A 21,461-nucleotide genomic window follows, 5' to 3' on the forward strand; every position below is an offset into this window, starting at 1 on the left:
CTCATCTCATCTTCCCACTGCCGGACCTTTTGGTGGTCATTAGAAAGCGGCGTAGCCATCCTTCGTGCCCGTCTCGTCTCCACTGGAGATAAGAAGCCGAGGCCGAGTGACGGTGATGGCGATGGCGATTAAGGAAGAAGAACCCAAGAAGAAAAATTCATGAATCCACCGCCTCCCGTCGGAGCCGGGTCCATCCCACCTTGGCGATGGGTTTGCTGCCGTCTGAAGGCGAACGACGAAAGAAAAAATCTGTGACGAAACAAGAGGTCAAGCCGCGGCCGCTCATTCGTCTGCGTCGGCTCGAGATTCGGGGTACCTGACTGGCTTGCTGGCATACCTTGACCTTGGCCTGGCTGCAGCTTGTGTGAGCGTCCCCGTGTGCTGGGTCAATTGGATCGAACATCGATCCGTCATATTTTGTCCCACCGCAAGCCGACGGCCGGGCACGGCTCCAGTCGGTCGTCGTTCTGGGTGCCCCATTGCGGCTTTGGTGCGCGCGGTCCGAAGTGGATTGCTGGCAAGGGACGTCGACCAGTTTGCTGGGGTACGGGTACGGGAATACCATCCGAGGTGGGATAGTCACATCTAGTGACATTCTTCTGGTGTGGTTGTCGGATTGATGATGAAGAGTCACGGCGTCGAGGCCGACATCGCAAGTCAATGGCGCCCTTTGCTCCCTTTTCTCGACATGGCGACAAGGGTTTTAAGGTTATCAATTGACATGAGCCGGGATTGACAGAGGCTGTTTCCGGTCGAAGATGCGGAAATCATGAATTCCTCCGAGAGAGTGACAACCCGGACGATTGCCCCTCCACAAAAATGAAGAAGAAAAAAAAAGAAACGAGGGCGGAATTGGGAAGGGCAGGTGTTATCGCTATCTCTCTCCTTCTTTCCCTCTTCTCTTGCCATTCCATTCCATTGCCCCTCCTTCCTCCCGTTGCTAGCCGAGCCCAGGCGATGACGTGGGGTAACAAAAAAACAGCTGGAAATTGGAAATGATCTTAGCGGCGTTCTCAACAGCAGCGAGCGAACAGCAAAGCAGCATTTCTTCCTCCGAGTTCCTTCTCGAAGATTGGATCGGTTGGCGCAGGAGATTTCAAGGTGCCGAGTGTAACCATTGAGGCAGGTGCTAGCAAAGATATTGGTAACAGGATATGCAATCTGCATGCACACTCTCCGTGGTGGTTGCGTTCGGAGGCCCGGCTCTCCTTCCACGGCGCCCCCTTCACACCACTTCGTTTTCCCTCTCGACGCCTCTCGGATGTGCCCTATGAGGGAATCCCAATTTATTTCATCGTTTCCTCTCTTGTCATTTCTCCGTCACTCCAGCACCTTGCCTCCGCGTCATCCAAACGAGCCGGGGGAATATCAGCCCTGCACCAAAGGCCACCCAAACGCTAAGAGGGCGGAACGGATCACTGATGGGCGTTGCGGCCGGGTCACTTGACCACCAAATGGCGGGGTATTGAAGAGAACGACGTTTGGGCATTCGTGGCTTGACGCCGGCGGATGCTGGCACCGAGATCGTGATCCCATTCTACGCCTCCCGGGCGCAGGTTTGGCTGACACCTGCTAACATCCAGGCGGTCTGAAGATAGACGATAAGACGCCCAAGCCATTGGTTTTTGTCTCAGACATTGACCGCAACGGATGGAATCTTGGTAGGGTATTTTATGATGCTACTTCTGTTGATTCAAGATGCCCTATATGGCCCTCTTCGGGGTCCCGGACCTGTTGAAGGCCGGCACCGGTATCTCTACTCGTTAAAATATCCAATTAAACATGCTATCGCCTCAAAGAAGACTTATGAAACCCCCCATCACCGCCAAAAAGCAACGACAACTCGTCAGTTGCCTGCTCTCTCCGCCTCCCTCTTGGCCTGCTCCTCCTCCATCATCTCCCGCTGCCGCGCCGCCGCCTCGCCCTCGGCCTTGACGCCCTTCTTCCGTTGCCGCTCCTCGTACATGTCCCTGCTCTTCATGATACGCTGCACGATAGTCCCGGCGTTGACGCCCTCGAACTCGTGGGCGCCGACCTCCCGCATGATGCCCATCTCCTTGGGCCCGGTGTACGGGTCGTAGGTGAGGGGCATAAACGCCGTGGGGCCGTGGTACACGGCGTCCGGTGTGCCCCACGGCAGCGACGTCAGGTACGCCTTGGTCGGCGAGAAAGGGGCGCCGAAAACGACGGCGTTTACAAACTGCGAAAAACATCAGCATAGTCCAATCGATACGACAAGGAGGTGCTTTGCTTACCCTGCACTGCAAAACGCAGAGACCGCGCTCGTAGATGTTCATGATGGGGTAGTTGATGCCCTTCCACTGGTTAATCACCTCGTCGTCGTGGATGCCGGCGACGACGTAAGCGGGCGGGTAGTCGCCGCCCTTGCCGACGCGCTCGTTGACGGCCTGCTCCGAGTACCAGCCCTCCTTGCGCGCCAGCTCCTCCTCGGCCTCGACCACTAGGCGGAGGAACTCAATGTGCCCACTAGAGAACAGATCGAACCCGCCGTCGACGTAGACCACGCGCTGTCCCGGCTGCGGACCCTTGCCCGCCAGGTGCTTCCTGAACTCGCCCTTCTCCTCAAGCGAGGACCCGGACCTGGCCTCGTCGGACGCGGACCAGAACCACACGTCGACGCCGGGCTTCTTGCCGGACTCGTCCGTCGCGTAGAGCTTCATGCGCTCGGCCATGGCGCGGCCCTCGGACTCGATCTCGGCCTGCGAGGAGCCGTGGCCCTCCTCGCCGGCCAGGCGCCTCTCGAGGGACTTGATGAAGTGGGTCTTGGTGCACAGCAGCATGCGGCCGACGAGGTCGGTGGTGGAGATGCTCGGGGTGCGCTTGACGACCTTGAAGCGGCCGGCGGCCTTGACGAAGCGGTAGCAGTCCTCGCCGTCGCCGTCCGAAGTGATGTCGTCGCCGTGCACGACGTACTTGCAGCCGTAGTGGGAGATCCAGTCGAGCTGGGTGACGTAAGGGGCCCGGCCGATTGACTTGGTGACCCAGCGGCAGGCGTCGACGGCGGCGAGGCTGGGAGGTTGTTAGTGATGTCGTATTATTGTGGCGTTGCAAATGCGAGTTGAGATCCTTACCGCTCTTGCAGCGTCATGACTGTAGGGCCCTTGTTCTCGAGGATGGCCTCGTCGGAGTGGACGCCGATGTACAGCTCGCTGCCCAGCTGACGGGCCTGGACGATGGCTCCAGCATGGCCTGACGAGTGTCAGTATAACAGCTCGTGAGAGGTATTATCGCTTTATCGTGAGCTTACCGTGGTGGAAAAAGTCGAAGCAGCCGTCGATCCAGATGCGCTCCTCCAGAATCTCAGGGGCGGGCTCGCCAGGTGGGTTCTTTGGGTCTGAGTTGACCATGATGAGAGTTGGTTGTGTTGGTGTTTGTTTTCTGGTTGAGACTCAGGACGACATGAAGCTCGTTCTTCGAATTCCGGGAGTCGCCTTATGATAAGATACACGCGAGTATATCTCCGTTTGCCGCTGGCCGCGTCACCAAAAATGGGATTCGGAACCGTTTCACCGACTAAGGGGAATTCACATGAGGTTGAGACCTGGATGAGTTGAGTTGAGCTCCAGCCCAGCTCACAGCTGTTTCCTTAGTGGCCCCGCGATGTCCCGCTTCCGTAGCGGCGCCGTGTGATTGGCGAAGTTCCAGCGCCACCAAGGATAGCCGAGACCCACCAGTAGAGCGTTCAGCGGCGGGCCGGCGCAATCCCACGGCACCGTGGGCGCTCACGGGGCCATTTCTCAGCGGTTTTCTCCAGATTCCAGCGGTCTTCACATGTCCACCTCAGTGACATCTGCCCTGTGATTGTGGGTGTCCACTGACAGCTTCCGTCCCGTCCCAACGGTTTTTTCCTTTCTTTCTTTGGATGTCACCAATAGCAAACATCAGATGGACGGATTGGCACATGTTCCTGACCAGATCTTGGTACCTTGTTACGCGCCTCTGCCGCGCATTCTGGTCAGCTGATATACGCATCGAATCGAAGAGGCTCTTTCATAAATCGACTTCAGTCAAAACTTCAGTCATGGGCAGGCTCTGTCCATCGGCGATGCCGTGACCAAATCGTCAGTCTGGCACTCCGAAAGGCATCTTCACCGAAAAGCCCCAACTTCGAGCGGAGCGCAAGGCAATATAACTGTCTTCTCCTGGACGAGCCTCACATATCACCTTTGCGAACCCCATCCAAAGTTAATTGGCATCTCCATGCGTCGCTCAGGAACGAACGCCCGGAAAACGTGGTCGGGTCCCATCCGCTGTCAGGAACCCGGTCGTCGGTGAGCCCACGTGCACCAAGTTGTCGCTCAATTGGCCCCGGCCAGGGATCTCCGTTCTTCGCCCTCATCGCGACTCTGATTTCCCAGCTCCCCGGCCGCCAGGATCTTCTTGGGAGTCCGGACGAAATATCGATCTTGAGCCGCGCCGCTGTATCTTCTGGGCAAGTTGCCCCGGCATGGCGCGTCAATGGTTCGTGAAAACAACCGGGGACTACGACCGCGGGCGGGGATGTTGTCGCCGGGTTGGCAGCTCGCTGCTATTTATCCAGAGCTTTCTCCCCGCATGCGACGCTGTCTTGTAGCTGCTCTCCAGCTCCATTGCTCTCGCGCATTCCGTCGATAATCTTCCCCGGCAAGATGAAGGGTTCGGTTCTGTCTACAGTCCTCGCTCTGGCGCCCGCCGCGCTCGCGGCCTGGCCAGAGGCTGAAGGCAAGACCATCAAGTACACGTCGGTTCCTGGATATTTCCTCCAGGACGACAACAGCACCAACCCGACGGGCTTCGACTATGTGAGTCCACCTCCACAACCGATTGTCGCCCACACTCTGCTTACACGCGACAGGCCTCGGTCAACTTTGGGCTGCTCAACAGGACCTACCCGACCGACGTGCACTTCGACCGTAACGGCACCAAGACCCAGTGGCAGCGCTTCGAGCACTGGGTTCAGTACCTGACCTCGGGCTGCCGCAAGACCGACACCGTCTCGTACAAGGTGCTCTTCATGGGACGCCACGGCGAGGGCTGGCACAACGCTGCCGAGACCTTCTACGGCACCCCCGCATGGAACGTGAGTAACGACGACCAGGGTCTCCGCGGGGAACCTTGACTAACACGATGCAGTGCTACTGGGCCGAGCAGGACGGCAACGGCACCGCCGTCTGGGCCGACCCTCTCTTGACCCCGGCCGGCGAGGCAGAGGCGTACAAGGCGAACGCCTACTTCAAGGACCGATATGAGACGCAGAAGATGCCCTACTTCGAGTCCTACTACTCGAGCCCTCTGACCCGCTGCACGGTCACCGCCAACATCACCTTTGGCGACATCCCTCTGCCCGAGGACAGGCCCTTCACGCCGACCATCAAGGAGGGCTTCCGCGAGGGCATGACGGTGCACCGATGCAACTGGCGCTCCAACAAGACGTACATCGAGGACATGTTCCCCACGTTCGAGTTCGAGGCGGGCTTCACCGAGTACGACGAGCTGTGGCGCCGCAACGAGAGCGAGACGACCGAGGCGCAGAACGCGCGCTCCAAGGCCGTCCTCGACGACGTCTTCCGCACCGACGACAAGACCTGGCTCAGCATCACCAGCCACTCGGGCGAGATCACCAGCCTGCTCAGGGCCCTCAACCACCGCGCCTTCCGTCTGTCGACGGGCCAGGTCATCCCCGTCTTTGTCAAGGCCGAGGTCATCGAGCCGCAGCCGGAGCCGACTTTTGCCGCCCACGAGCCGTACCCGACTTGCACGAGCCCGCCGGTGACTAGCAACGCCGCCGATGGGTGCGTGTGTTCGACGGCTACGACGGCGCTCCTCCCGGCCGCCACGCTCATGGCCATGTAGAGGACGCGTACGAGGCGTGAGGATGACGCGGGACAGCATCTCTGTTAGTGTTAATGTAATGAAAATAATCAACAATTACGAATATTCAAAACGCTGGGCATGGCCGCCAATGCCGTCTGAAGCAACGGGTTGATACTATGTGAGGTTGGAAACCGTCCAGCTCGTTCGGAGAAACGGCTTCGCCACAACCAAGTCTGAAGTGATATGACGTGAGGGTACCTGTCGAATTCCAATCTCGTTCCCAGCTTGCGCGGACAGACGTTGAAGAAGCGTAGCTCCATTGCAGTTGCCTGGGCGGCAGACGGTGGCTGGTCTTGGACAACATTGGCACCCTGACAAGAATCGTATTGTCGCGTGGGCTGGAGGTGACATTAAAGGGTGGTATCCCGGGCCGGAGCACCAGAGCCTCCACGTGGTATTCGACATTCTGGAATGTTTCAGGATCGGCGTGGAAGAAGTACAGAGAGAGAGAGAGCCAGACGGGGAAAGGAGGCATGTGCTCTGTATAGCTCGGCGCTTTGGGCGCTGCGCGGACTCTTTGGAGGAAGGGCAGCTTCGTGGATCGGAGTCGACGGCGCGCGGGTCTGGTGACTTACGAGGTCGTAAAGTGCTCGGGCGTTGGGAATGCTGCTAAGAGCTCCGGGGTTGGCGTGTTTATGTTCATCGTCGGCTGCGTCGTGATGGACGGTGGTGGGTGTCATGTTTGTTTGGGACGAGAATGAGTTTCACGATGGGTTCAGACAGCAACTAGCACCGCTACTTTTTCAGCGAGGGAGCGCCGGAAGAAGGGAGAGGCGAAGCTCTTAGCACGATGGAAGAATGGAATGTCTGAGCAGATCGACCCAGAAGGCTTCCATTGGCCGTCAGTGATTTCATTGTTTTCTTCTGGTCTCGTAGAGACCTTGGAAGAGGAAGGCGACCAAGTGCGACCGACTTACACACGGGCACACAAAGTATCGGAAACGCCTCAGGTGCGGTGCCCTCCATGGAATCTGCAAACGCCGTTCGCAGCGAAAATTCCTCGGCGAGCCTGGCCGCCCGGGAAACACGTAACTGGGCCATTGTCCATCCCAATTTTCGGTGCATCGGGCGTCCCATTTTAAGATCTTCAGACGTCCGGAATGGGGTGTCCCTGACTGGGGGAATTTCCCGCCCCAAAAACAAACCGGTCGCTCCAGGCTCCAGCGCTGGAATTACGTGAAGGTTTGGAAGATCACGACCGGTGAAGATTGCCGGATCGCAGGGATGAACGTAGCTGGCTCGAGCAGGTGGTGCGGTTGGGACTGAGTCGATTGGCCGTGGGAGCTGATGTATTAGAGTATTAGAGAGGGCGGTCGGGGCCTCCGTGTTCGGGATGATGGGATGCTAAATTGGCGATGTTGTTTTGTTGTTTTCCCGCGCAGTGCGAAGCCAATTGTGTTCCCCGTCGTCTTTGATCTTTTTATTTTTTTTAATCTTCTTCCAATCTCCAATCCGTTCGGCCCAAGGCCCGTCCAGTCAGTTACCAACAGCACGGCACCCGAACGCACCGAAAAAGGATCGCTTCTCGCATCAGCGTTTGCGCTTCGATTCCGCGACGAAATCGAGACCTGATAATAAAGCTCCGAACCACCCCCGGCCAGCCACAGGGTCTCAGAAGCACCCAACCGCTTCGCTCAAGCCGTCGTCGACGGTTTTTTCTCTCTTTCTTCGTACCTACCTCACCTCAGCACCGTCACCCCTCGACGTCGACGCGAACGGACAAATCTCTCTGTACGACCAGCAGGTCCCGGGCGTAATAAAGACCCTGTCAAAACAACACACAAACACACACACCTAACCCACCACAACAAGGGAGGGAAGGAAATATAATTGCAACTTCATCTTGGCTCTTTTTTCGTCTCTCACACGCACGACACACGACAGGTTCGCCTACCTAGGATCCAAACAACACCCCCGTCCAAACCCACGTCCGACGACCACCACCGCATAATTAATTCATCGGGTGTTAAAGCGTCCACTTTCCCACGTTTTTCTGCGACTCCATCAGCCGGGCAAACGCAAAACAAAATAAACAGTCAGAAACCCGCACCCCCGGCGAATTCCTGCGCCCTGCCGCCCACCTGCATCAACCTCCGTCGCAGCACCTCGTCAGGAACAAGCGATCGAGACTCGCCCTTTGCCTTTGCGCTTTTTCTCCGCCGGTTTTGCCTCATCGACCACGCGACGACACATCCAACAGTCTCCAGTCGTTATTAAACTCCAACCTGCAGGGCGTCCACGAGCCATTAGCCCCAATTTGTTTGAACCGCAGGCTGCATCAAGAAGGGCAGCAAGGGGTCTCGAGCTAATCTTAGCAAACCCCTCCTCCTTCCCATCTCCGCCGGATGTCATTCTTCTGCGTCAGGCTCGACACCTGATCCCCTCCCCCCAATCGTTCATCCACCTTGCAGCAACCTTGGGGCAATTGAGTGTTCCTTCGCCCAGCACAAAACCTGGAAAAAAGTGGCGTCGACGTCGACTGCGACCAACCGGAGGACGAACAAGTCGGAAAGGCAAAGCAAGTCACCGAAAGCAAGTCATAGTGCGAAGCAAGGGGGTTGCCGTACCTTACAGCGGGAAAATCAGATCTGCCACCACCAAAAAAAGTCAGCCGGTGCAAGGGGGGCAAGGAAGCAAACAGTTGGAGTCGACATATCCGTCGAAGCCCGGCACCACCCTCATCAAACCTCCCGACCAATACCGCCTCGCCCTACTCACGCATAACCACCTTCGCCGATCGAATCGGCCCCTCGTCCGCCCTCCTTCGCCGGACTCCTGAACCTGGTCTGGTCCAAAGGTCTGAGGTCTGAGGTCCCTCCGCTCTCTCTCCCTGACGGACCCCGTCACTCGTCAGCCTGCCCTCCCTCCCTTACGACAGAGGTCTCCAGGCCCCCATCCAAATTCAAAGATATGCAGCGATCCGGCGCAACACCCGCGACTGCCAATGCACCCTTCTTCTCGACGTCCTTCTTTTCTTCCTCCTCAAAGTCCCGTCCTGGCACCTCCTCAGGAGAGCAACAACCGCCACAGCAATCGCAGTCGCAACCACCTCCGCAGCCCTCGCCCTTCTTCCCGCCGCCTCTACAGTATCCCGCCGGCCCCAACGTCTTGACCAAAGACCGCAAGAGCTCCTTTGGCCGCAAGCCCTCCTTCAGCTCCCCCTCCAAATCCTCGAAGCGACGCGCCAACAGCTCCAGCTCCGGTGGAGGAGGCAATGTCGTAGTCACCGACCGAAACGTACCTCCCGCCCTTCCCGACTTTGCCCTCGCCGCCGCTGCGAAGATCACTCGCGACGCCGACAATATCCAAAGCCCCGCCTCCGCCGACAGCTTCTCCAAGATGCTCAGCCGCTCGCACACCGGCTCGACGAGCCTCGCCCCCGACAGGCTACAGCCTCCGCCGGCCTCGGCGACGCATCCCAACATGTGGCAGTCGAGCGAGTCTGTCGTGCTGCACATGCAGATGCAGGAGATTGCCAACAAGAGGATATCCACCTTGGACTACATCCGCAAGGCGTATGTGCTCTCCATCTGTCTCTCTCATTATGTCTTAGCATGCTAACTGATATACGACAGCCACGAGGGCCGCGTGTACTGGTTTAACACTATCCTCTTTGACAAGCCCGACCTCCAGCGAATGCCATCCTTTGACCAACGGAAACTCGCCCGCCGCGCCACAAACTACCTCCTCCTCGGTCTCTCCCTCCCCACCATCGTCGACCTGTACGCCAACACACCCATCGAATTCCTCCGCAGTCTCAACAACCTATTACAAGAGTTCGAATCCTTTCAACAGCTTCACGGCGAGGGCGGCAGCTCCACGAGCTCACTGTCGCGTGCGCGCCTGCCGCAGATGTTCCGTCGCCAGGGCGGCAAGTCACGGCGCAGCGCGAGCGGCGCCAACGACATCGGCTACCCGGGCGACGACGGCAGCTCCGGAGGCATCGGATCCTCGTCGAGCGCGAGCGCGAGCGTCATGTCATTCGCGTCCAGCGACAACGACCTGCTCCCCGGCGAGGTCTACACACACCTCCTCACGCCGTCTCTTCCCTTCGAGCCGGACTTTTTCGAGACCTTTGCGACGCTGTGCGAGGTGCTCATCGACGTGTACACAAAGGTGCTGACGCTGGTGCCCACACCGAGTCAGACGACGGCCCCCGTGGCGGAGCTGTTCGCAAAGGCGGACGCCAAGGTGCGCAAGATCATTGTGCAGGGCGTCGTCAAGGAGTTCGAGGACAGCAGCAGGGCGCACATCAAGACGGAAGTTGCTAATATCGGCAAGGTTGTGCTTGGTGGACTAATGTGACGGACGATATACTGATCATGTCTGGTATGACTTGCATTTTATACGGAGTTATTGTGGGATGGCTTTTATGAGACATGGTAGAGGTCGGCGCAGGGAAGGAACTCGACGTCGGGACTTCACATATACCACATTTTTTTGATGTTGTTATTGCTACCTATATACCTATGACCTGGAGCAGAGATACAAAGACCAACTAATCCAAACCACCGATACAAAGATACGAAAAAAGAAAAAGTTCATCAGATACCATAACGCATATTTTTGTCGTCACATTGGCGGACCCTAAGGCCTCTCACCGTCAGTGCTTGACTCTATATTGGTGATCATCATCGAACTTAGAAAAACAGCTTCCCGCTGGTCCTTGGGAGCATCATAGACGGGGAGACTTCCCACGAAGTCCAGAATGTAGGTGTCTAGCCCTGGGCGGACCAGACAAGAATCCGTAAAGGTTGGTTTGAGCCCTCCTCGCACCAAGAATAAGCCCCATCGAGTAATCCCGTCCCCGAAAGGACGAGCAATCGCATAACTCTCGATCTCGACGAAAGGTCCTCCGACCGACCCTTGAATTCGCCCGGCAAGCGACCTCCCCGCGCGGCCACCCCGTCATCAAAGGGCCCTCTCGTCCCGACCAAGAACACACCATCCCCGGATCCCAGGCGCGGACTCATATCTTCGTCCATTGGGGGCCCGGAACCCGGGAGACGGGGTCTCAAGACGGGTACAGAGGACCGCGGCGATGTAGCGACGGGGCAGGGCGGAGGGGGAGAGCCATTACGTCCGGGCGCAGGTCTTGGAGGTCAGCCGCTGTGCTTCTATGGCGGCGCGTTTCCGCGGCGTTTCTGCTCCCACCCCCGAAAGGGCAGAAGTAACGTGTGTCCGGGGACTTTCTCCCAAAGCCTGAGGCTGGCTCGCGAAGAGCCGAGACGGTTTTGAGGCCGTCTCCGTTTGTAAGCTTCGATAGCGATTTGTCGGACGAGGAGGGTTGTGGAAGAAAGGAGAGAAAGAAAAAGCTAGAAACGCGAGTTCGAGATTTTTTTTATACGGTTCGAAGGGGAAAAAAAAATCATTGGTGGGGCTGCCGTGGCTTCAGTGGAACCCGTGTGGCTTTAGCATTGCAGCTACCCAGGCACAAAGACCCGTGGACGGGCAGGCACCCAGCCTTGGGGCTTTGCGGCCAATGGGAGGGCGGTATCACTTTTCGCATCGCGACTGCCTTCTTGCCTGGGCTGGAACCTTTGGAAGATTCACCTCACCTTTGGATCTCAACCCGCCAGCTATTTGAAGGTGAGGCCAACCTCAACAAACCTCCTGCGTCCCGAATTCCTCTCCCTTCGACACGACTGCAGGTCCACACTCGACAACCTCTCACCACCGCGCGAAGAAATAACTTTCTCTCCTGTATCCCTCCCCATCGAACCAACGTCACAATGTCGGGCCTCTTTGGCAGCGCGGCCGCGTCGACACCGAGCAACACGGTCGGCGACCTGAAGCAGGACGTCGCGCTCAACAATCCTCCCGAGGACTCCATTTCCGACCTCGCCTTCTCACCCAACCAGAACCAGTCCAGCGACTTCCTGGCCGTTGCAAGTTGGGACAAGAAGGTCAGGATTTACGAGATTGCAGCAAACGGTAGCAGCGAGGGAAGACACGCCTACGAGCACGATGGCCCTGTTCTGAACTGTGACTTCTCCAAGGTACGTCCCTTTGAATTGTCTTCTCTTTGTGTCGCGTAAACGGCACAGCGGCTAACAAACCCATTAGGACGGCACAAAAGTCATGTCTGGTGGCGCCGACAAGGCCGTCAAGGTCTGCGATCTGGGCAGCCAGCAGACGATCAAGATCGGCGAGCACGACCAGCCGGTCAAGTGCGTCCGTTTCTTCGACTCGGCCAACGGCAACATGGCCGTCTCCGGCTCCTGGGACAAGTCCGTCAAGTACTGGGACATGCGCTCTCCCACCCCGGCCGCGACCCTGCCCTGCCAGGAGCGCGTCTACTCGATCGACGTCCGCAACGACCTCCTCGTCATCGGCACCGCCGACCGCTACATCAACGTCGTGGACCTCAAGAACCCGACCAAGTTCTACAAGACGCTGCAGAGCCCCCTCAAGTGGCAGACGCGTGTCGTGAGCTGTTTTACGGACGGCGCCGGATTTGCTATTGGCAGTATCGAGGGCCGTTGCGCAATTCAGTATGTCGAGGACAAGGATGCTAGGTACGTCTTTCTTCAGTCCCGCATACCCGAAAACCAAAACTAACCACCGCGGACAGCTCCAACTTTTCTTTCAAGTGCCACCGCGACCCTCCCTCGAACAACGTCACCAACGTATACGCGGTCAACGACATCTCCTTCCACCCCGTCCACGGCACCTTCAGCACCGCCGGATCCGACGGAACCTTCCACTTCTGGGACAAGGACGCCAAACACAGACTCAAGGGCTACCCCAACGTGGGCGGCAGCATCACGGCCACGACGTTCAACAAGAACGGCTCCATCTTCGCGTACGGCATCAGCTACGACTGGGCCAAGGGCTTCCAGCATAACACGCAGCAATACCCCATCAAGGTGATGCTTCACCCGATCCAGGCGGACGAGTGCAAGCCGCGTCCGACCATGAAGAAGCGGTGAACGAGCAGGGGTAGAGAATGGAAGCGATGAATATGTTTGGAGGATTGCGTCTGGATGTGTGGGTCGATAGAGAAAGCCAGGTTAGATGGATATTCTGGGGAAAGGCGCGAGAGCTCGGAGCCGTTCTGCTCTGCGCATTTGTAAGAGTTCAAGGGATTTTCGCGCTGCCAACGTATGACGGACGGGCAGGCAGCGAGCAGCGTTTTGAAAATCGCGTTAGGTAGACTTCACGCAATGGAGTGTTAGGCACAGGGCGATACCACACAAATTGGCAATCAAAAGTTACATAATAATCATAGCACGACACACACACAACGATAGTCAAAGCTGGAAGCGCAAGAGTGTTGTTAGATCTGCGAAAGATCCAATTCTGAGTCGTAGAATTTTCATCATGCTTCTCGTACCCAGTGATGTCCATCTGTCTCCCTTAGATGTCTCCCCCCTCCCATGAAAGTGCTATTAAAAAACAATGTATCCAAAAGACCGGTCGCGTCGGCTTGCCAAGCAAGCAACTCAAAGATGACAAATGAAACAAATCCAACCGCTGTGCTCTGTAAACTCTCACATCGTGACCATCTCACACTCTCCAATTTTTTATTCCAGCTCTCACCACCTAGTAGGCGGGTTTCCTCCCGACGACGTCGTCGACCAGACCCTTCCACAGATCCCTCAGGCCGGGCTGGTGCGCGTCCTCGGCGGCGGCCTCGCTCTCGTGCGCCCACTTCAGCTCGACGCCGTCCACCCCAAAACCCTCGACCTCGGTGAGGGCGGCGGCGGTGGTGACGTTATCCGGGTTGGCGGCGATGATGGAGATCTCGGGCTTGGAGAGGGGGAGGTCCGTGGTCGTCTGCTCGTAGAGGGACTGGTGCTTGGTGGTGAAGGAGTCCGGGAGGAGGGGCATGCGCATGCCGGCGAACTCGTTGCGCGGGGCGGGCTCGTAGGACATGGGGAGGGTGGTGAAGTCCATTGAGGCGATGGCGGGTGATGAGGAGTTGGCGGAGGAGGAGGAGAAGGTCTGCATTTGGCGGTGGGCGGAGGAGGACGTTCTTGTGGGTTGGGGGGTTGGGCGGTGGGTTGTTGTGAGGGAGCGGGCGGACTTTGAGGGCATCGTGTTAGTCGGTGCTGGCTCTTGTTTGAGGAGGAGGATGAGGATGATGGTGGACTTACGTCGTGCTCGTATGCGGTGCGGTTCTTGAGGAGCTCCGCGTACTTTGGCATCAGGACGGCGCCTTGGTTGACGTTGTAGTGGGACTCGAGGAGGCCGGAGGAGCGGGTTGCGGTTGCGGCCGAGTTGATGGAGCGGGCGAGCTTCGCGACGGGGGCGGTGATGCGCGACATTGTGATGTGTGTGTATGTAGGTAGCTGATTACCGGAATCTGCCGGTGGTTTGTTACGAAGTCGACGAACGTTGGTCTTCGATATGTGCGAAGATGTAGATGGACGCGGACGGATGGATGAGAGAGTAGGTTTGACGGCGGGAGGATGGAGGTACTGAGTGAGGAGAGGGGGAGTTGCACGGCAGATATACGCACGGAGGGAGGAGGTAGAGCTTCACACTGATGGAACTGGCACACGCATAGGCACACACACACGCAACGACAGACACACCGCAGCTCTCAGTCGCACACACCCCTGGGCTGGAACTTGGATGGGATGGGGGCACGATGAGATGTGGACGGAGTGGATGGATGGGACGGGATGAGATGGGAACGGGGAGTCGCAGCAATAGCAGCGGCGCCAGTGAGTTCCAGTTGGTAAGAATGTGTGTTTAAGGGTGTCCCGGCAAAGTAGAGCTACTTGGTAGAAACTCGAGGCGGGCAGTTGGAGTAGTCGAAGAGATACATTGCTGAGACGGGGGGAGGATACTTGGGTGCGGGTGGTTGAGCGAGAGGAGGTGGATGTACCCGGAGGTCCGGCGACGGCGGCCGGGTGAGGTGCCGGGAGTGGGTGAGGTGAGGTACCTCAGCTACAAGACACCCCTGCCCAGCATTAGAAATCTGAAGGGCCATCTTACAGCGGTAGCTCAAGAGCCCTGTAATTGTTGGGGGAGGATCCAATCAGATCAGCAGGGGACTTTTCCTTGGTCGGTGGGGGATGTACGTGTCGGCGGTGGTGATGTACATTCTTGTTAATGCACGCCATCTGGAGTCGTGTGTTATGCTCTACAAAATGTATCCGCACGAAGAAAGTGAGTATCGAGTACGGATAGTCCGCCCGAATGCAATTTGTTTGAACTCGAATAGAGTCGATGGCTGCTGTGGCTACTTTACTGGCGAACAGCTGGCGAGCAGTTTACTATGTCACTCGATCTAAAAGTAACTGTTAGTAAAAAGGTGGCACTCAAAGAGAGAGTTGACAGAGTTAGAAACAGAAAACGCCCGATCGATGCGGGCGCGTGAGCTGAGGACGGGAGGGGAATGGTGCGGTTCTGGTTTCTGGTGGCATGGCATGGCATTGCCGCGACCGCCATGCTGTTATCCTGGATCTGGATTCGCGCGGCTTGGGACGTGGACCGACTCTGTGTCTTCCGTTGCTTGATTCTCTGCATCTCGCAATTGAAGAATACAGATGGAACGGTTTCCGGTTGCAGCACCGAGAGTCTGAGTTTGGTGGGGACGAGAAACAGATTTGGCGGTGTTGATCTCTCACTGTGAAAAACCAGCGGTCAGGCAAGAGTTGTCAGGACTCAGGACTCAGGACTCAGGACTCAGGTGTCAGGCCAAGGTCAGGACCGTCAGGTCGGTCGGGACACGGGCTGGGGTTGAAGCACTCTTCCTGAGTGTGACCCTGCCAAGGCGGGATTTAGTGCCTGCGTTGTCATAGCGGGTGTGTGTGTGTGAGTGACGGACGAGTAATGACAACCATCTGAGGGTGAGAGAGAGACCGCAAGTGTGCTGAGTCTAATTTAGTGCTGCCAACTGCCTGCAAACCGGGTGGCCTGCCGGTGTCAGATTGGCTGTTCTTCTGCCATTCTCAGATTATCAATCGTGAAAAATGAGAGATAGCCAGCCATTGCTGACATGGACGGACGGGCGGCCGAGAGACAACAGCGAACATCAGACAGAGACATTCCAGCGTCTGTCGGTCGTGGTCAGCGATAAGAAACGGGCAAACGAGACCCTCAACAGAAAGTGACTTCTTCGACGGTATCCGTATCCGTACGTGACTTGGTGACTCTGGCAGATGAGCAAACGGTAGCCGGGATCGGCCCCTGATAATTGCATGAGCAAGTGTACGTGGTCGTTTGCTATTCTCGGTCGTCTTCTTGGTGATCTCAGGGATGTCCTATGCTTGTTGAGCTGAGGCTTCAGAGGCTGTGCAGACCGTTCTTCGCTGGACGACTCCAATCTCCAGCAACTTCCAAGGTTGAACTGACAGCTCCGGCCGGGGGAAGTCGAGGCGAGCAGGAACAAAAATACGGTGGAGGTAAGTAATGTCACCGACAGGGAACTGACGACGGGAGAAAGCAAAAAAAAGCTTCGAGACGTTGAGGAGCTTGGGCCACCGTTGCGGGTCCGGTACATGCGCCCTGCTTCCCGTCTCCACCACACTTTTTCTGTCCTCCATCCTCTTCCATCTTCCTCCTTCTCACAGCTTTTTTGGGTTCCAACTTGCGCACTACTGAGCTCACCTCACCTCACCCACGACACGCAACACGCCTACTATCCGAGGTGCTAAGGCGCGCCTGGTCGCCTGGTCTGTCACTTGAAGATTGTTGACCGAGACGCGCATTGGCGGCTCACAGCCCGTCCTCTTCTGTTCGTCACCATCCCTCGTCCCAGTGTGTCTGGTGCCAACTTAGCAGCCAGACGGGCGACACTTTCAATAGCGACTCGCCCTGGAATCAATCCCCCTTCGCCAGAACCAAAATGTCTGAGAAAGGCAGATGCTCCCCCTGCCCATCCAAGACATGCTGGGCGCTAGCATTCAAGCTCCCTGCGCCGCCTGCGACCCCATGATCGCTCGCCCCCGTCGGCTGGGCATGCCTCGATGGGGTTCCCGTTCCTGTCTGCCACGCATGTATCCGTACGAAGGAAGTACTTTGACATTGACACTGACATGTTCTGGAAGGGCGTCGCAATGAACTGCCACGACACCCATCATCTCTGGATCTCGAGGCAAACAGAAACAAGGTCCCCAGACGCTGGAGATTACCTTGTTTGCCAACCGATAAACCATAAAACCACTTTTGGCAGGCTGGCGGACAGGGCGAAGCGACAGGGTCCCGTGTCGGTCGAGGTACAAGCTGGAACTGGGGCTGGAGCTGGAGCTGAGCTTCCTCACCGCTTGGGGGTTGGTGTCTGGGGCTCGCTGCCGTTCGTCGAATCATTCTTGAATTGCGTCCCGCCTGATTGGCCACACACGCCTGGACGATCGGCGCATGGCCAGATCGTTGGGAACTCGAACGGGAATCCCTCCTGTTCGCCCTCTCCACCCAGACTCTCTCGACTGACGACTCGAGTCGACACCACGGGAGTACCGTTCCGACAACGACTCGAGACACACATCGACCGCGCCGTCGCTATAGCTAGCATACCAGCACGTAAGCGCGCCTCCACGACGGTTACACTGGCCGCACTTTTCTCGGAGTAAACGGCATTCCTCTCTCTGTTGTCACCCATCCATCGCCCTCCCTATTCACCGAGGGGTCTTATGCAGGCTACACTTCGGACGGCGTCTCGTCGTCGCTGTCCAGCTCCTCGAAACTCGGCGTTATCTTACCTCATGGAAACATCAGGGCCACAAAACGTTGGGGAACCATGGCACCGGTGACGACGAAAGGATGAAGCGCCGCCCGAAAGAGGGCCTCAACCCGTCCTGATACCCGCGCGACGCAGCACGCAGCACGCAAGAGAGAGAGAGATTCCCGCCGAAGTTCAAACCGTCCGTGGCCGTGGGGGTATGCTTCGGGCAGTTTCCCAGCTTCGGACACTTTCCCAGCGCCTGGGAACGGGAAAGACGCCAAAGCGAGTCTGTGCGAGGAGAGCACGACAGATCCCGAAAGAAAATTACACGACGTGAAAACGCCGCCCATCCAGTATTTTTAGCATTCCTAGCTCGGGACAAGGCCGTGCCACGATGGTCGGGGTTTTCCCGCGGATTAAACCGCACCGTAACACGTTCGAGGTATGGACGGGGTGGTGGTGGGCAGCCCTGCCGATGGAGCGGGATGTCGGTCGCTCGTCGTGGCTGGCAGGAAGACGCAGGGCCCGTCCGAACCCACGAGCGACTTCTATTAGGAGACATTGACAACGTAGCTGAACCCGGGTGGCTGATTCTGGCAGACGCCTCGCCTGCGTCCGGCCCAGACCCTCGATGCCATATGCGTAAACATGGTGTCGATGGGCGATTGAGGAGGCGCTCCAGAGTTGGGCAATCTAATTTGCCTTCATGTGCATGCATACTGTATGCGAATGCAATGTGTGTCTCCAAGAAGGCATGTACATGCGAGATGGAGATAAGGGGAGCTCTGTAAAAAGCAATATCCCATCCGGGCTGTTTGAGATTAGGACCCGAGGAATGCGTGACTGGCAACCAAAGGCGCGGATTCGAGTGTGAGGCGAATGAGAAGCTGTCGATTACGCCGCCTCACCGCTTATCCAAAGCCTCAGGTAGCTATCATTGGACTCCCTACACGCCTCTGGGGATATCAAACACCGAAGAGGGCTGCTGCAGGGTCATGATCTGTAATCCGTATCACCCCCGAAATCATTGGATTCGTAAGCTCGCGCGTGGGTTATGATCGTGGAGGGGCGTGAGACGGGCCGGCCCTGTATTCGGGGGGGGCATCGTTGGTTACACCATCGACGGCAACATCCTCCCTTCGACATTCGTCACACAAACGCCTCATACCCAACGGCCCAATCAAAGCCTTCACCCCGCCCACGCGAGAGACAAGACGATGAGTGAAAACGGCGACCACAGATCGGAGGTGGAGTTCGTGGGTGATCGAGAAACACCTCCTGGTCCTCGAAAGCAAGATTCGTCACCGATGTGATGTTCGGAGTTCGATCGTACCATCTGTGAACCGAATCCGAGGCGCGAAAATCACCAATACCAAACGGCGAGCTCGGTCTCCGAAGACATCTCCGCCGCCGGTGCCATGTTAGAGGAGCCCCGGTCCCTGGGGAAGGGGGGGAAGGAAACCGGCTCCGGCTTTTGTCCCGTTGTGCGTTGACGACATCCACTGGCCCCGACGTGTGGGTTTTTTGCCTGACGAAGCTGCCGGATCTGGGTTTTGGAGGCAATTTGTTTGACATCCCCTTGACGTGAACCACTTGGATGCTGTAAGGGTACTCGGTTAAGGGTTTGCCGTTCGATGGTCGTCCCTTTCTCGTAGGTAACCCTCGGCGTTCGTCTCGCCCATACCGGAGACCGAGGCCGAGATGTACTATCTCCCTGCCGTCAGGTTCGTCGTCCACGTACAGTCCTGAATCACGGATTTGCGAAGAACTGGAAACACCCCATCAGACTCGCCCCTGAATGCTCCATCGCAACATATCTCCAGGACTTGTCGAAGTCATCGATGCCCATCATCCACCACCGTGGCCGTTGCAGGTCCTCTCCCCTGAAAGCCCTCGCACTCTCAGGAATCGTCTCGGGCGACGACTCCAGATCCGTCCGCCCTAGCGCGAGATACATGATATCCAACGGCGCGAGCGGCCAGTTTACCGAATTCCCGAGAACCACCAGCAGCCTACGCTGCTCCGGCATCCCAGCAACCGCCGTGGCGATGGAGGAGATCAAGGGCACGAACGTCGCGTCGACGGACGTCTCGCGAAACGCCAGTTCCGGAACATCATCCTCGGCCTCCCTCGCCCCCATGACGGGGTAGAAGTCAGAGGCGTCAGAGTCCGCAGAATCGAGTTCAGGCCCCCGTATTCTCAACCGTCATACTTGGAAGATCGTCGAAGTCGCCCGTGTGGAGTCATCCTCCATCCGCGGTCGTCACGGACAGGTCAATCTGGAGCCCTCAGAGGCCGGGGCAGCGCAGCAGCAGGTCGCCGAACACCGCGGACGTCAGGACCAAAAGACGTCCTAGACGCAGCCTCTCGAGCGTGGGAAGCTGTAGCACCCGCCGAGGGAGCCTCCTTCCCCTTTTCCCGTACCCATCATGCGTGCTGACTCAAAGACTTTCGTTCGCTAGGTCGTTGTTCTCGGAGACGATGATCTCCAACTTCGTTAGCCTCGGAAACGTGGTGTTCGCCAGCGCGGCGCCGAGAGCCGCTCGAACGTGCTGAGATCAGATTGTCACGCCAAGCGGCGGTCGTAGGTCACGCGGGCCGGCGGCGTTAGGAAGTCCTACACCATCTTCATGGCCACGAGGACGACCACGACCACGACGGCGGAGGCGTCTGGGCTGAACGGGCGGCCGGTAGTTGCCTTCGAAAGAGAAAGGACTCGGACACGCACGCGACCTCCGGAAGCCTCCCGCGTGGGGCATCGATGCTGACTGTGCTGGTTCCGAAGCGGGTTTCGTAGACGAGGAAGCGGCGATCGCTCTGGGGATGTCTAGTCCCGCATATCTCTTCCATCTTCACGTTCGTGGGCGACGCGGTGGCGCTGATGGCCAGATTTGGTACCGTTGTCATAGGGTCTGGTCGAGAGAACGATGAAGAAATCGTGGATGGGGCTGTTGTACAAAACGGTGTTTTCTGCAGCGCCTGTCGCTGGTGCGCTGGATCTTTTTTGAAAGTGTTTGTGCTCGATTTCAGGGAGGACAATCTGGAGGTTGATCTAATGATAACTGGGCCGTCGTTCGGAGTGGTCTAGGCCCTTGTTGGTCAGCTTTGCGATGCGTTCGTGAGTTTCGGCTGATAACCTCGAAAGGGATGGCAGGGAAATCAAGATCGCCATATTGATGGTGTTGAAAATTGCGTGGTGACGAGAGGGAAGCGGGATCGCCTCCTCCAGAGTGCAGCAGTTGCGAACCAAATCAAGCTGACTGCGGCACAGCGATCAGGCAGTGTCCTGGAGTATCCGGTTGAGGCAGGCGAAAGTTCGAGTATGTCGAAAAGAGACTTAGCAGGATCATTATTGCATGTCATCCGTGCCTCGTGTCTTTCAAAACCATGTAACATCTCTCCAAGAGGTTCAGAGTAATTATGTGTTGTATTTAACAAAGTTTAGATCATGCATAAAAAGAAAGTTCTGCTCCTTCCGGATCAGTGTTGTAACATTTTGAACGAGAAGTTCACCCAGCTCAAATCGGCAGGACCTGACATCCAACACGGCTCTTTCCCTCGGCAGTCGAGCTCTTTATTTCCGTACCGCGAACATCGAATCTGTAGTAGAGGTCAGCAATTGATCCAGAATAATCAAACATCAGACACTGCATCGAGAGACCCCAAATTGGATCATACACCCAAGAAAGGACATTAGAACGCTCACGGCACATCTCAAAGGCTCGAGTGATGGGCTTGCGTGGAAACTGCGAATAGTAGAGGAAATTGAATCATGTGGAAGGGGAGTGAAGAGCGGCAGAAGAGAAGAATGTACTTACGGCTTTGAAGAGATGCCTAAACAGCTGAGGAAGCTGAGGGCTTGCGTACTTAGAGAAGGGAAGAAATCGTGGAAGTCGTCGAGGAGAATTCACGTTCTTGATACCTATGCCTTTTCAAAGTGGGACCGTCCGACCCTTCTGCCTAGGCAGGT

The 21,461-nt window shown here is 57.1% G+C and overlaps 6 protein-coding genes across 6 annotated transcripts; 4 read left to right on the top strand and 2 right to left on the bottom strand.

Annotated features, from left to right (window-relative positions):
- Positions 1-1,846: 1,846 nt before the first annotated feature.
- CkaCkLH20_01635 (cytidylyltransferase) lies at positions 1,847-3,368 on the bottom strand (the record flags this gene model as incomplete). The annotated part of the gene is made up of 4 exons (XM_038884354.1): positions 1,847-2,200; positions 2,256-3,030; positions 3,093-3,210; positions 3,269-3,368. The coding sequence occupies 4 exons, from the start codon at positions 3,366-3,368 to the stop codon at positions 1,847-1,849; spliced, it is 1,347 nt and encodes a 448-aa protein (XP_038750054.1).
- A 1,281-nt stretch (positions 3,369-4,649) lies between these two features.
- Positions 4,650-5,853, top strand: CkaCkLH20_01636 (GPI anchored protein; the record flags this gene model as incomplete). Its single annotated transcript, XM_038884355.1, has 3 exons — positions 4,650-4,802; positions 4,856-5,080; positions 5,134-5,853. 3 exons carry the CDS (start codon positions 4,650-4,652, stop codon positions 5,851-5,853), a joined length of 1,098 nt encoding a protein of 365 aa, XP_038750055.1.
- Positions 5,854-8,784: 2,931 nt separating this feature from the next.
- Positions 8,785-10,179, top strand: CkaCkLH20_01637 (uncharacterized protein; the record flags this gene model as incomplete). Its single annotated transcript, XM_038884356.1, has 2 exons — positions 8,785-9,389; positions 9,450-10,179. The coding sequence occupies 2 exons, from the start codon at positions 8,785-8,787 to the stop codon at positions 10,177-10,179; spliced, it is 1,335 nt and encodes a 444-aa protein (XP_038750056.1).
- A 1,427-nt stretch (positions 10,180-11,606) lies between these two features.
- CkaCkLH20_01638 (uncharacterized protein) lies at positions 11,607-12,806 on the top strand (the record flags this gene model as incomplete). The annotated part of the gene is made up of 3 exons (XM_038884357.1): positions 11,607-11,873; positions 11,941-12,392; positions 12,449-12,806. 3 exons carry the CDS (start codon positions 11,607-11,609, stop codon positions 12,804-12,806), a joined length of 1,077 nt encoding a protein of 358 aa, XP_038750057.1.
- Positions 12,807-13,419: 613 nt separating this feature from the next.
- Positions 13,420-14,144, bottom strand: CkaCkLH20_01639 (uncharacterized protein; the record flags this gene model as incomplete). Its single annotated transcript, XM_038884358.1, has 2 exons — positions 13,420-13,902; positions 13,974-14,144. 2 exons carry the CDS (start codon positions 14,142-14,144, stop codon positions 13,420-13,422), a joined length of 654 nt encoding a protein of 217 aa, XP_038750058.1.
- A 5,188-nt stretch (positions 14,145-19,332) lies between these two features.
- On the top strand, positions 19,333-19,641 carry CkaCkLH20_01640 (uncharacterized protein; the record flags this gene model as incomplete). Its single annotated transcript, XM_038884359.1, has 1 exon — positions 19,333-19,641. One exon carries the CDS (start codon positions 19,333-19,335, stop codon positions 19,639-19,641), a length of 309 nt encoding a protein of 102 aa, XP_038750059.1.
- Between the last annotated feature and the right edge of the window lie 1,820 nt (positions 19,642-21,461).

This window comes from Colletotrichum karsti, assembly GCF_011947395.1.
Source record: "Colletotrichum karsti strain CkLH20 chromosome Unknown Scaffold4, whole genome shotgun sequence".
NCBI lineage: Eukaryota > Fungi > Ascomycota > Sordariomycetes > Glomerellales > Glomerellaceae > Colletotrichum > Colletotrichum karsti.